This window comes from Nylanderia fulva, unplaced genomic scaffold (assembly GCF_048542155.1).
Source record: "Nylanderia fulva isolate GAGA-0341 unplaced genomic scaffold, ASM4854215v1 Scaffold535, whole genome shotgun sequence".
Taxonomy (NCBI): Eukaryota; Metazoa; Arthropoda; class Insecta; order Hymenoptera; family Formicidae; genus Nylanderia; species Nylanderia fulva.
In genome coordinates this window covers 4,113-17,285 of record NW_028190627.1, presented here as the reverse complement: position 1 = coordinate 17,285, position 13,173 = coordinate 4,113, and the positions used below count along the sequence as shown (strand labels likewise).

At 50.1% G+C, this 13,173-nt stretch overlaps 1 protein-coding gene across 1 annotated transcript; it reads left to right on the top strand.

The window, feature by feature from the left end:
* Positions 1-11,351: 11,351 nt before the first annotated feature.
* Positions 11,352-12,410, top strand: LOC146721169 (uncharacterized). The gene has a single exon (XM_085487331.1). The coding sequence runs from the start codon at positions 11,352-11,354 to the stop codon at positions 12,408-12,410; it is 1,059 nt and encodes a 352-aa protein (XP_085343457.1).
* The last annotated feature ends 763 nt before the right edge of the window (positions 12,411-13,173 follow it).

Sequence of the window (13,173 nt, the reverse complement as noted above, 5' to 3'; positions counted from 1 at the left end):
ATAACTTTCTTTAATGCTTGAAAAAAGATGCAATAAATTTTATGTAAAACATTTTGAGTAAGATGCGAAATGTGAGATAACGATTTCTGTTGAATATTGCTTGAATGACTAAAAATTATTATGCCTTAAAGTTTGCTTTATTTGCTTCTTACACAAGTGAAATAATGTTTTGATTTTATGTATAGGAACAATAGAGTATCGTTTGCCTTGGAAGAATACGTTTCATAATATTGATATGAACTTAAATACATAATATGATAATAATATAATGATACAAAAGATTCAAGAACAATACAAAATATTTGTTTTAAATAATTAAATTAAATAAGTAGATACAGGTTGCGTAAATTTAAATATAAAAATAAAAAAAAAGACAAAGGAACTAACGCCGTAATTATCGCGCAAATAATTATTAAATATTGTTACGTCCTGCAGTCTCCACGATCCTTTCTTTCGGAGAACGCAATGCGATATCTAAAATATAGCAGACGCATAGAAAACTCACGTAAGCATACGATCTGACAGGCAAAGTAAACATAATCCGAGAGAGCTAAATCGTCAAAATAAAAGATGTACAAACCGCGAGAGCCAAACAGACTAATCTATAAATTCTAAACTATAACTCGCGGTGCCTTAAAGATAAGCTAGTTGACAGCTCTCTAAATGAGATTTACTCTAGTATTAGGCCCTGCTTACTTTACGATTCTTTCTTTCGGAGAACGTAAGACTGTAACGGTTCACCTTTCCCGACGCCGCGGATCGGCTCGCCGGTTCCAGGATTCGGGAGGAAGGGGGAGATTCAGACTCGCTTATTCCTTATTAACAATACTTTGGTTTATTCAAAAAGAAACAAGTAAACAAAATGATTGTTGGCATAAAGCCTAAATAGAGAAACTTATTAACTACTCGGTATAAACGAAATGTTTGTTGGCATAAAGCCCTAAATAGAGAAACTTATTGACTACTCGGTATAAACAAAATAAGGAGGCGTATAGCCTGTAGCGGTGTCCGGAAAAGATTTACAAATTACCCGGTATAACTTAGAGATACGGTGTACGGAGGCGTATAGCCTATGGCAGGAAGAAACCGGAAACCGGGAAACCCGGCGTAATGACGAGAAACCCGTCACCCGGTGTATAGCAGGAAGAGACCGGAAACCGGGAAACCCGGCGTAACAACGAGAAACCCGTTGCCCGGCGTGTAGCAGGAAGAGACCGGAAACCGGGAAACCCGGCGTAACAACGAGAAACCCGTTGCCCGGCGTGTAGCAGGAAGAGACCGGAAACCGGGAAACCCGGCGTAACAACGAGAAACCCGTTGCCCGGCGTGTAGCAGGAAGAGACCGGAAACCGGGAAACCCGGCGTAACAACGAGAAACCCGTTGCCCGGCGTGTAGCAGGAAGAGACCGGAAACCGGGAAACCCGGCGTAACAACGAGAAACCCGTTGCCCGGCGTGTAGCAGGAAGAGACCGGAAACCGGGAAACCCGGCGTAACAACGAGAAACCCGTTGCCCGGCGTGTAGCAGGAAGAGACCGGAAACCGGGAAACCCGGCGTAATGACGAGAAACCCGTCACCCGGTGTATAGCAGGAAGAGACCGGAAACCGGGAAACCCGGCGTAACAACGAGAAACCCGTTGCCCGATACTAAAGGTAGGAGGCCAGAAACCGAGAAACCCGGCGTAACAACGAGAAGCCCGTTGCCTGGCTAGGAGGTCCGGAACAGGACTGGTGCCGGCTCATCCGTCGAGCCGGCTTATATACCCTGCCGGCGGTTCCCCCACTCTACCTCGAGGCTGTGGTGGGGGTAACGCCGGCATCGTAGTGGGGCGCCTCCGGGGGTTGTAGTGGGGCGCCCCTGGGGTAGGGTGACCCGTGTATCAGTTATGATTTTGTGCTTAGGGGCGCCTTAGGCGCCATAGCCTCAAGTGGCGGGCGGGTGATCGGCCCGCGAGGCGTTAGTAACGGCTACGCCGTTACACTACCCCCTCCCTAGACGGCGGATCGCACGTGGTTGGCCGAATCGGTCGAACCGTATCGGTCCACCGTCCAGTAGGGGAGGTGGCTCGGAACTTCCGAGTGGCGTGGGCGGTATGGCGCTGGAGGAATCACGGCGGCTGGCCCGGTCCTACGCCCCGATGGTTTCCTCGTCCTCTTCCTCGGATGCCGCCTTGAGGTCCTGCACATGGATGTGGCGGTGCCATCGTCCTCGGGCGTCCTTGAGGTCAACAATTACGGGGGATACGATCCTCCGGACAGTCATCGGTCCGCTGTACTTCGGGGCCAGCTTGGCGTTGAACGCGTTGGCCTTGCTGGACAGGGGGCGGTCGCGTTTCCAGACGCGTTCGCCCAGCTGCGGTCGCCAGTCTCGTCGCCTCAGGTTGTACGGCTTCTCTTGCCGCTGGAAGGCCCGGGCGAGGTGGATTCGGACCACCTTGTAGGCGTCCTCCAACTGGGTCTGGCGGGTGCTTGGTCCTGGTGCTGGTGCGGTTCCTGGTCGATCCTCTGGATGTGGGCGAGCGAGCTCTCGGCCATGCAGGATGTAGGCCGGAGTGTATCCGGTGGCCTCATGTCGGGCGGTGTTGATGGCGAACTGTAAGGCGGGGATTCGCTCGTCCCAGTCTTTGTGCCGCCGGCCTACGTACTGGCTGATCATTGTTTTAACCGTACGGTTCGCTCGCTCTACCGGATTGCATTGCGGAGTGTACACGGGGGATGTCCGATGTTGTATCCCGTAGGAAGCTAGCAAGGCCTTAATGCGTTGCGCGACGAACTGAGTCCCGTTATCGGATACCAGGGCGACCGGACACCCGTGCCGGTATATCAGGCGGTCGGTGAGTGCTCGGGCTACGGCTATGGCGGTGGCTTTTCTAAGCGGGACCATTTCGATCCACTTACTGAACCGGTCTTGTATGGTTAATAGCCAGGTATGGCCGCTAGTGGATCGAGGCAGGGGACCGATCAGGTCTACGGCGGCTTGTTCCCATGGTGCGCGGACAGAGGTGGCCATCATCCGACCAGCCGGTCGTTGTTGACTGGCCTTGTGCCGCGCACAATTAGCGCACCCTCGGACGTACCGGGCAATTTCCCGAAACATGCCGGGCCAGTAATATAGCTGGGCCACCCGAGCCAATGTTTTGGAAATGCCTAGGTGCCCGGCGGCCGGGTCGTCGTGCATTCGCTGAAGCAGGGCGGGTCGTTGGTCTGTAGGCACGCACTGCTTCCATTGCTCTTCGGCTGGTGTTTCCCGGAAGTCCAGATCGTGGAGTATATGCCTGTACAATCGTTGATCCTGGATTTTATAGTCCGGGTGATCGGTCGGATGTCTCCGTACTTCGGCTAGTTTACGGTGGTACCACCGGCATTTCGGCCGGGTCACCGCCAAAGCTTCCGGGAGGCGGGAGAGGGCATCTGCCACCTGGTTAAGTGTCCCGCGCCGGTACTGGATGTCGAAATCATGTTGTTGTAATTCGAACATCCAGCGGGCTAGTCGTCCGGTAGGGGCCTCGATGTGTTGTAACCACTTTAAAGCTTGGTGGTCGGTCACGACGGTGAATCGGTAGCCCTCGAGGTAATCCCGCATCCGGCGTATACCCCACACGACAGCCAAGCACTCTAGTTCGGTAGCGCTATAATTCTTCTCGGCTGCGTTGAGGGTCCGGCTGGCGTACGCGATAACCCGCTCTCCTTCGCCGAGGTGTTGGGTTAATACGGCCCCTAACCCGTGGGCGCTGGCGTCGGTTTGTAGTAGAAATGGTCGCGCAAAATCTGGACAGGCGAGGACAGGTGCGGTGGTTAAGGCCTGTTTTAGTTTCCGGAACGCGGTTTCTTCTTCTTTTGCCCAGGTCCAGCGCGCTCTCTTTTTAGTGAGTCGAGTGAGAGGGGCGGCGATAGTGGAGAAGTCAGCGATGAATCGGCGGTACCATGACGCTACCCCCAGAAATTGCCGAACCCTGCGGAGGGTCGTGGGGGCAGGCCAATCGGTAATGGCTCGCACTTTTTCTGGGTCCGTCCGGATTCCGTGCCGATCGATAACGTGTCCGAGGTACCGAAGACTTGGCCGGCAGAAGTGACACTTTTCTGGGTTGAGGCGGAGTCGGGCGTCACGGAGGCGGCGAAAGACTTCGGCCAAGTGGCCTAGGTGCTCCTCGAAAGTACGGGACGCGACAACTATGTCGTCCAAGTAGACGAGGACGTGTGGTTCTAACTCGGGTCCTAGCACAGTGTCGAGCAGCCGTTGGAAGGTGGCCGGTGCTGAATGCAGTCCGAATGGCATGACGCGGAACTGCATCAGCCCTCTCCCTGGCACCGTGAAGGCGGTTGCGGGGCGGCTCTCCGGAGTTAGTGGCACTTGCCAATACCCGCTGCGTAGGTCCAACGTGGACAAGTAGTGTGCGCCTCGTAGCTTATCTAAGGTGGCGGCAATGTGAGGCAGCGGGTATGCATCTTTTTCTGAGGCCGCGTTTAATCGGCGGAAGTCTATACAAAATCGGTAGGTCCCGTCTTTCTTCTTTGCCAGCACTATCGGAGAGCTCCAGGCGCTGGTGGAGGGCTCGATGACTCCTTCGGCTTCCATCTTTTGGACCTCTTGGTCGATCACGGCTTGCATGGCCGGATTACGGGGCCGATATCGTTGTTTAATGGGCGGCCCCGGTTTTAGCCGAATTTGGTGTGTGGCTTTGTCGGTCGGGCCGCGGACCGATTCGAACTTTGGAAGTTCGTTATTTAGAAAGGCCTGTAGCCTTAGCGCCTCGCTGGTAGTTCCTGGGCTGATACTGGCTGTCGCGATTCCATCTTTGGTTGTTGTCTCGGTGACAGGTCTGGGCGGCGGGCGCAGCTCGACTCCTAATTTCGCCCAGAGGTCTATGCCTATTAGTACGGCGTTGTCTAGTTGTGGTAGTACGGAGAAGCGGTGGCGGTACGATTTTCCTCGTAACCTGACCGTTGCTTCGATGGTCTCGGCAATGGGGACTTGCGTCCCGTCGGCCAGGCGTATCTGGGCTGCCTTGAGATCTGGGCTGGACGGTGTGCGGTTGATTCGGCGGGCCGTTTCAGCGTTTACGAATGAGATTTCTGAGCCGGAATCGAGGAGGCCCCACAAATGTTGTCCGGCGATCTGGATCCGGAGGTGCGGTCTCGGGTTGTATTTTAGGCCGAGTTGGGCCGGACGACGGTCGCGACGTCTCCGGCCCGCACCCCGTTTCCCGTCGGGGGGTGGCAGTCACGGGTGAGGACCCCGTCCTTGCCACATCTCGAGCAGAATTTCTTCGGAGGTCGCTGGCAGTGCAGGCGTGTATGTCCTCGTTGCTTGCACCTCCAGCAACATTCCTCCCGACTGTAGACCGCGGAAGCTACAACCGGGGTGTGGCTTTGCGGCACGTCCCTTCGTCGTTCCTGTCTTCAACGGTCGGCCTCTTCGTATTCGGTGGCTCGGATGCTCAGATCCCCGACGCTGAGCACGTCCGCCCGACGGATGTACAATTGGTACTCCGGATCCATGTTTTCGTAGAGCTGTTCCAGTTGGTCTAGGGGTGAATATCCCCCGGCGCGCCGCATCATGGTCAGGACCTCGGTGGCGTACTTTTGGAAGGACTCTTTAGGGCGTTGTTGACGTCCCTGGATCGTCCTTTTCATCTGTCTCTCATACCCGCTTGGCAGGTATTGCTGGCGGACAGCTTGGCGAAAGTCGGCCCAGCTGGCTATGGTATCGCGGATGTTGCGATACCACAGCAGGGCGTCTCCCCGTAAGAGTTCGGGTAGCCCTAACAGCATCTGGGCGTCGGTGTAGCCGTAGCCCAGGCACAGCTCTTCCGTACGCTCGAGGAATGCCAGGGGGTCCTTGCCCTCGAAGTGGCACCCCCATTTTCGGATCTGGTCCATGATCCTGGCTGGTTCAACAGGTGTCGGGGTGGTAGCTTCTTCGGCTTTGGTTGGGCTTCCGGTGGCCATTTCGACGTTGATAGTGGGCACAGGTAGGTGAGTTCGAAATAGCGCGGGGTTTTGCCCGACAAATCGGCGGAGGCGTCGGCGGACCTCGTCTAAAGTTCCTTGGCTATCGATTCCGTGTCTTTTGGCCAAGGCAATAGCTTCGGTTTTTGATAATTGATTTACCCACGCGGGCATCTGGATAGGCTTAAGCGAGTCGGGATCTCCACTGGGCAGGTCCCTGTTCGGGCGCCATGTAACGGTTCACCTTTCCCGACGCCGCGGATCGGCTCGCCGGTTCCAGGATTCGGGAGGAAGGGGGAGATTCAGACTCGCTTATTCCTTATTAACAATACTTTGGTTTATTCAAAAAGAAACAAGTAAACAAAATGATTGTTGGCATAAAGCCTAAATAGAGAAACTTATTAACTACTCGGTATAAACGAAATGTTTGTTGGCATAAAGCCCTAAATAGAGAAACTTATTGACTACTCGGTATAAACAAAATAAGGAGGCGTATAGCCTGTAGCGGTGTCCGGAAAAGATTTACAAATTACCCGGTATAACTTAGAGATACGGTGTACGGAGGCGTATAGCCTATGGCAGGAAGAAACCGGAAACCGGGAAACCCGGCGTAATGACGAGAAACCCGTCACCCGGTGTATAGCAGGAAGAGACCGGAAACCGGGAAACCCGGCGTAACAACGAGAAACCCGTTGCCCGGCGTGTAGCAGGAAGAGACCGGAAACCGGGAAACCCGGCGTAACAACGAGAAACCCGTTGCCCGGCGTGTAGCAGGAAGAGACCGGAAACCGGGAAACCCGGCGTAACAACGAGAAACCCGTTGCCCGGCGTGTAGCAGGAAGAGACCGGAAACCGGGAAACCCGGCGTAACAACGAGAAACCCGTTGCCCGGCGTGTAGCAGGAAGAGACCGGAAACCGGGAAACCCGGCGTAACAACGAGAAACCCGTTGCCCGGCGTGTAGCAGGAAGAGACCGGAAACCGGGAAACCCGGCGTAATGACGAGAAACCCGTCACCCGGTGTATAGCAGGAAGAGACCGGAAACCGGGAAACCCGGCGTAACAACGAGAAACCCGTTGCCCGATACTAAAGGTAGGAGGCCAGAAACCGAGAAACCCGGCGTAACAACGAGAAGCCCGTTGCCTGGCTAGGAGGTCCGGAACAGGACTGGTGCCGGCTCATCCGTCGAGCCGGCTTATATACCCTGCCGGCGGTTCCCCCACTCTACCTCGAGGCTGTGGTGGGGGTAACGCCGGCATCGTAGTGGGGCGCCTCCGGGGGTTGTAGTGGGGCGCCCCTGGGGTAGGGTGACCCGTGTATCAGTTATGATTTTGTGCTTAGGGGCGCCTTAGGCGCCATAGCCTCAAGTGGCGGGCGGGTGATCGGCCCGCGAGGCGTTAGTAACGGCTACGCCGTTACAAGACGATATTTAAAATATTAAAATATTAAATTATCTGCAGATCGCAAACCCGCAGATAAGCCATGATGTTACAAGCAAGGCAAAACATTTTCGTGCCTAGAAAAATATTAAACTATAACCAACTGTTCTCTTCAATGAAACTAATTGAGAATCAATAAATTTTTAAAGATTAACCGATTCTAAGGCCGGATTTACACTTTAGTAGAAAAGCAGAAGCCAATTAAAACTCGCATTGATAGCTGAAAAATTCAATTTATTAACTCGGAAGGGCGTCTTTCCGTATGAATATATAGATTGTGTAGTTAAATTGCAAGATACACGTTTACCACCGCGTGACTCATTCTACAGTTCCTTGATCGGTGACACAGTATCGAGAGCGATTACGCGCACGCCGAGAACGTCTGAAAACGATTTTCCTTTGGAACGCTAGACGAATATAGCGATCTATATTTGAAAATCGATGTCTTGTTATTAGCAGATATTTTTGAAAATTTTCGGGATAGTTGTATTAAAAGTTATGGACTTGACCCCGCGTATTATTATACCCTTCCGGAATACATGGGATGCCATGTTAAAACATACAAATATTACGTTTGAATTATTAACAGACATTGGCATGGTCATGTTTATCGAACGGAGTATACGCGGTGGTCTACATAAGTCAATGTTCAAGCAGATATGCACATGCTAATAACAAGTATATGCAATCGTATGATCCATTGAAACCATCATCGTATTTCATGTATTTTGACGTAAATAATTTGTACGGATGGGCAATGTGTCAACCATTGCCTTATGCCGATTCTCGATGAGTCGATGTATCTAATTTTGATGTATTATCTATTGCGCTCGATTCATCTAAAGGCTATATCCTTGAAGTAGATTTAGAGTATCAAAAAATTTATATAAACTGATAAATAATGCTGTATTTGGTAAGATGATAGAAAATGTGTAATATAATATTTTATGATGCGTATAATGTTTTATTATGCGTTTTGAAGATATACTTTTCGAGATTGTTCAGTGTTCCGATCTTTTTGGGACACCCTGTATATATATATATATATATATATATATATATATATATTGTGACGTGACAAATTGAAATTGTCCGTCACAAGGGCTGAATGGCCCGATCGGGGGAGGGCACGGGACCTCTGCTCTCCCGAGACAGCGAGAGAGAGATAGAAAGAGAGCGTGCGTGCGAAAAGCGCGGGACCGGACGCGATCCCGCTGCTACGCGTTTTCGTATATTTTTTGTTGAGAGTTAGGATTATTTCGGCGGCAGACAGGATGTGCGACAAGTCTCAGTCGAGAAAGAAACCCTGGAGGAGAAATAGGAAAGCATAGGAAGCAGGACGACGGGGACCCCCTTCGTCAGGGACACGCCCGGTAAGCCCAAGATTCAAAATTTCTTCACCGAACATCCGACAACGGAGTAGGTGCCACTGCCTAAAAATTTGTACCTTCCAGGAGCGAGCAGGGGATGGCCACTCTGGTGCAACAAGCACCCGAGTCCCCGCATACGGAGCGCCGGCAGGAGAGCTGCCGCTCCCGGGACATCCGGAATCCCGAAGGAGAGCAAGGAGCGGCCCTGCCGTGCGCTGCCGCGACGACCGCCTACGAAGAGCAACCCGCGGATCAGGACTCCGCGGGTAAAGATAATTAAGCGCGCGGCCGCAAGGATCACCGAGGCCGCGCGCGCGGCCGACCTGATAGCGCTGCGAGTGGCCTATCTAGGTAATTGGGTCACCGACGTGTCTCCTGAGGGCCCCCGATTCTGCACTGTCTAGCGAGCACCCGAAGAGAGTGGAGGTCCCGAGACGGAAGCGCGACTTAGAGAGAGCGAGAGAGGAGAGGACGATGAGGATCGTTACAGGACTGGTGAGACGACGTGGTCATCCTGCTGTCGCCGAATTAAGGTAGCAGGGTGGATGGGTCCCGAATTACCTATCGTTAAGAGATTATGCCGGACTTGGTTGCCGGCCCGTTATAAAATTGCGAGAGATTAGTTTTATTGTCGAGTCGCGGTATTAACGTAACGAAACTCTATTGAGAGAAACTACGACCCATCCACTCTCTTGCGTTTCCGCATATTCTCTCTCCCGCGTGGACAGTCTTCGCGCGTAACATTGTCGCGCGAAAATTACCGCGATTTACGCGTTGCCGAATATTGTTCGAGGCGCAAAATCGGGGAGCTCATAAACGCTTTCGGGCTCATTAAAGTATTGATGTTGTCTTAAAAGAAAAGGCGTGATTACGTTTGATTTTGTGTATGGAATTTATGTACGGCGCACGCGGTGCGCCCTTACGCCGGCCCCTTTGTTGTCGCGCATACCGCGCGGATCACGCGCCCGCGGCGTGGAGTAATATACCCGGTGGTGCATCGCCGATTTAATTAATCAATTTTTTTTTGTTATTGGAGACACTACCTCGTTGCCGCGAATTAGTTAAATATTATTCATAACTCGGCCCGGCAAACCACCGGTCGTATTGCCTCACCAAACTCTCAATCGTGCGTCTGTGCACGCCGCTTATTCCTGTATATTATATACTCATGTGTCTTATGAACAAAATTTAAATATATGTTTTATTAACTTTAATTCCTCGGGTGATTTCTCGCCACCACGCACCCGAACCCTTACCCGTACAGAGGCTAGCCGAGCGGGAAAGCTGCCGTCGCGATCTCTCTCTCTCCCGTGATTGACGCCCGCGAGAGGGCTGGGACAATAAGTTCGAGTACATCAAGACTTAGCGTCCCGCGAATTTATTAATTGAGAGACGGTGCGGCTGCCGCACCTGGCGCCCAACTAAATCGAGATTTTAGTTTTGTTTTTTATTTTTTTTTGTTATAATTTTTTTTTGTAATCGGACGGAGAGATCGCGCCGAAGGGAACCGATATTCCGCAGGAGACGTTTCTCCTTACGCGACGAATTGATATTCGCTGCGAATTCCGCGCGATACGGTTATAATATATATATATATATATATATATATATATATATATATTATAACCGTATCGCGCGGAATTCGCAGCGAATATCAATTCGTCGCGTAAGGAGAAACGTCTCCTGCGGAATATCGGTTCCCTTCGGCGCGATCTCTTATGTAGTCTCCGACAATACCGGCCCAGATATTAATAGACCATTGTCTCTGGAACTCTTGAGATCGCGTCCAATAAGGATTGAAATCAGAGTAATAGTGACAATTGTGTCTATTAAGTCCGCCTCGGTTTGGGAGGGTTGCTTCGTAACTAAACATTATTTGTTCGGGGAGACCTGGATTTTCCTGGATCTGATTTTGTATCCAGTTGCAAAATTGTACACGGCGAGGAAAATCTCCTTGTTCGAGCTTGTGAAAAAGTATTATGTTGTAAGGGTGGAAGCTATTACTTTTGAGGATACGGTTTGATGTCGATCTTGGAACTCCGTACTGCCTTTCGATCTGCCTGGTCGAAATTTGCGGATTGACAACCGCAGCACCTACAACAGTTATTGCTACGCCTTCATCAAGGCCTGATTTTGAACGCACCCTTTTCAGATTACCTTGCCTAGCTCTCTCACAAAGAGTGCGTATCGTCTTCCTAGTAGGATGACGTCTTAGCGGAAATCTCTCAGAGTATACTAGACGTACTGCCGCGCTATAATTGTTTCCCGCTTCCCCGAGAACTGAAATCATGTCCACTATTTCGGTCGGCAAGTAGTCACTCATTGCTATGAACTACGCGAGACAAAAAAATGTAGAACGTTGTACAACTACAAATATGGGTAGTCAAGAGTGACGCAAGAGCATAGTAACGAGTGATTATTTCTTGACTACCTTGTACAACTACAAATATGAGTAGTCAAGAGTAACGCAAGAGCATAGTAACAAGTGATTATTTCTTGACTACCTTGTACACATATTTTGTACCGTTTGAAAAGTACATGTAGGCATAGGTAATAACGTTCTACATTTTTTTGTCTCGCGTAGTTCATAGCAATGAGTGACTACTTGCCGACCGAAATAGTGGACATGATTTCAGTTCTCGGGGAAGCGGGAAACAATTATAGCGCGGCAGTACGTCTAGTATACTCTGAGAGATTTCCGCTAAGACGTCATCCTACTAGGAAGACGATACGCACTCTTTGTGAGAGAGCTAGGCAAGGTAATCTGAAAAGGGTGCGTTCAAAATCAGGCCCTGATGAAGGCGTAGCAATAACTGTTGTAGGTGCTGCGGTTGTCAATCCGCAAATTTCGACCAGGCAGATCGAAAGGCAGTACGGAGTTCCAAGATCGACATCAAACCGTATCCTCAAAAGTAATAGCTTCCACCCTTACAGCATAATACTTCTTCACAAGCTCGAACAAGGAGATTTTCCTCGCCGTGTACAATTTTGCAACTGGATACAAAATCAGATCCAGGAAAATCCAGGGCTCCTCGAACAAATAATGTTTAGTGACGAAGCAACCTTCTCAAACCGAGGCGGACTTAATAGACACAATTGTCACTATTACTCTGATTTCAATCCTTATTGGACGCGATCTCAAGAGTTCCAGAGACAATGGTCTATTAATATCTGGGCCGGTATTGTCGGAGACTACATTATTGGGCCATTTTTCTTTGACAACCATTTAAACGGAGAGAACTATTTACATTTTCTGGAAAATGAACTACCGCTGCTGTTGGAAAATGTACCTCTTGATATTCGTCAAAGAATGTGGTTCCAACAAGATGGAGCGCATGCTCATCGATCACGGCGGGTGAAAGATTATTTAAATGTGAGATTCCCAAATAGGTGGATAGGTCTTGGAAGCCAAACACAAATGTGGCCTCCACGGTCACCAGATTTGACACTGTTAGATTTCTTTTTTTGGGGATACATTAAAGAAAAGGTTTACGCTGAAGAACCTACAACAGTTGAAGATATGAAAACCCGCATTCGCGATGCATGTGCTTCAATAACCCCTGAAATTCTTCACAGAGTAAGGGGTTCGTTTCAAAAGAGGATCAGGAAATGCATTGAAGTCAACGGGCAATTAATTGAGCCCGTAAAATAGATCACGCAGACTTGATACGTCTTGATCATTATCTTGCCTTGACCGGCCGGATGAAATCACGACCACACACACACACACACACACACACACACACACACACACACACACACACACACACAACACACACGCACACACACACGAATTCAAACGGCCCTTTTCAGGGCCACATGATGTACAAACTCCTATCGGCTACCTCCACGTGGTGTACATCGGGTAAAGCTGAAGCCGAGGGTCGTCCTGAGTTTAGTTGATGTCATTAACCTCCGGAAGATCTATTTAGGTTAATGGAATTTTTTAACGTATGTGCGTTGCAACGAGAGAAACGTATTTAACGTAAAATTCATGCAAAAGTGACTACGGTTTTTTAACATCATATTCGAGAAGGTCGTACGTCATTCCATTTGATGACAAGAAAAAATACTTCGACCTTGACATAACCTTCAAATTTAACCTCAACATCAAGGTCAAGGTCACCATTCGACGCACCCCTGTGATCCTTGCAACTATTATTTTTTACGCATCTGCATACAATATTCTTAAGCACCGCTCCATTCGTTTGACCTTGTAATGTTGTTAGAGGACATTTTGGCCCAAACATGACCACGTGTTTGGACGTGAAATTTCCCGCTCTTTCGATATCCCGAATAAAAAATTGGGGTTTCCATTTAAAATTCACAATTTGATCCTGAAATAACCTTCAAATTTGACTTCAAGGTCAAAGTCAAGGTCACCGATGGACGACCCCCTTCAAACCCAGTAACTT

Bases quoted from the DNA above. Each gene is read 5' to 3' on its own strand.
- LOC146721169 (XM_085487331.1), top strand. From the start codon at position 11,352: ATGAGTGACTACTTGCCGACCGAAATAGTGGACATGATTTCAGTTCTC.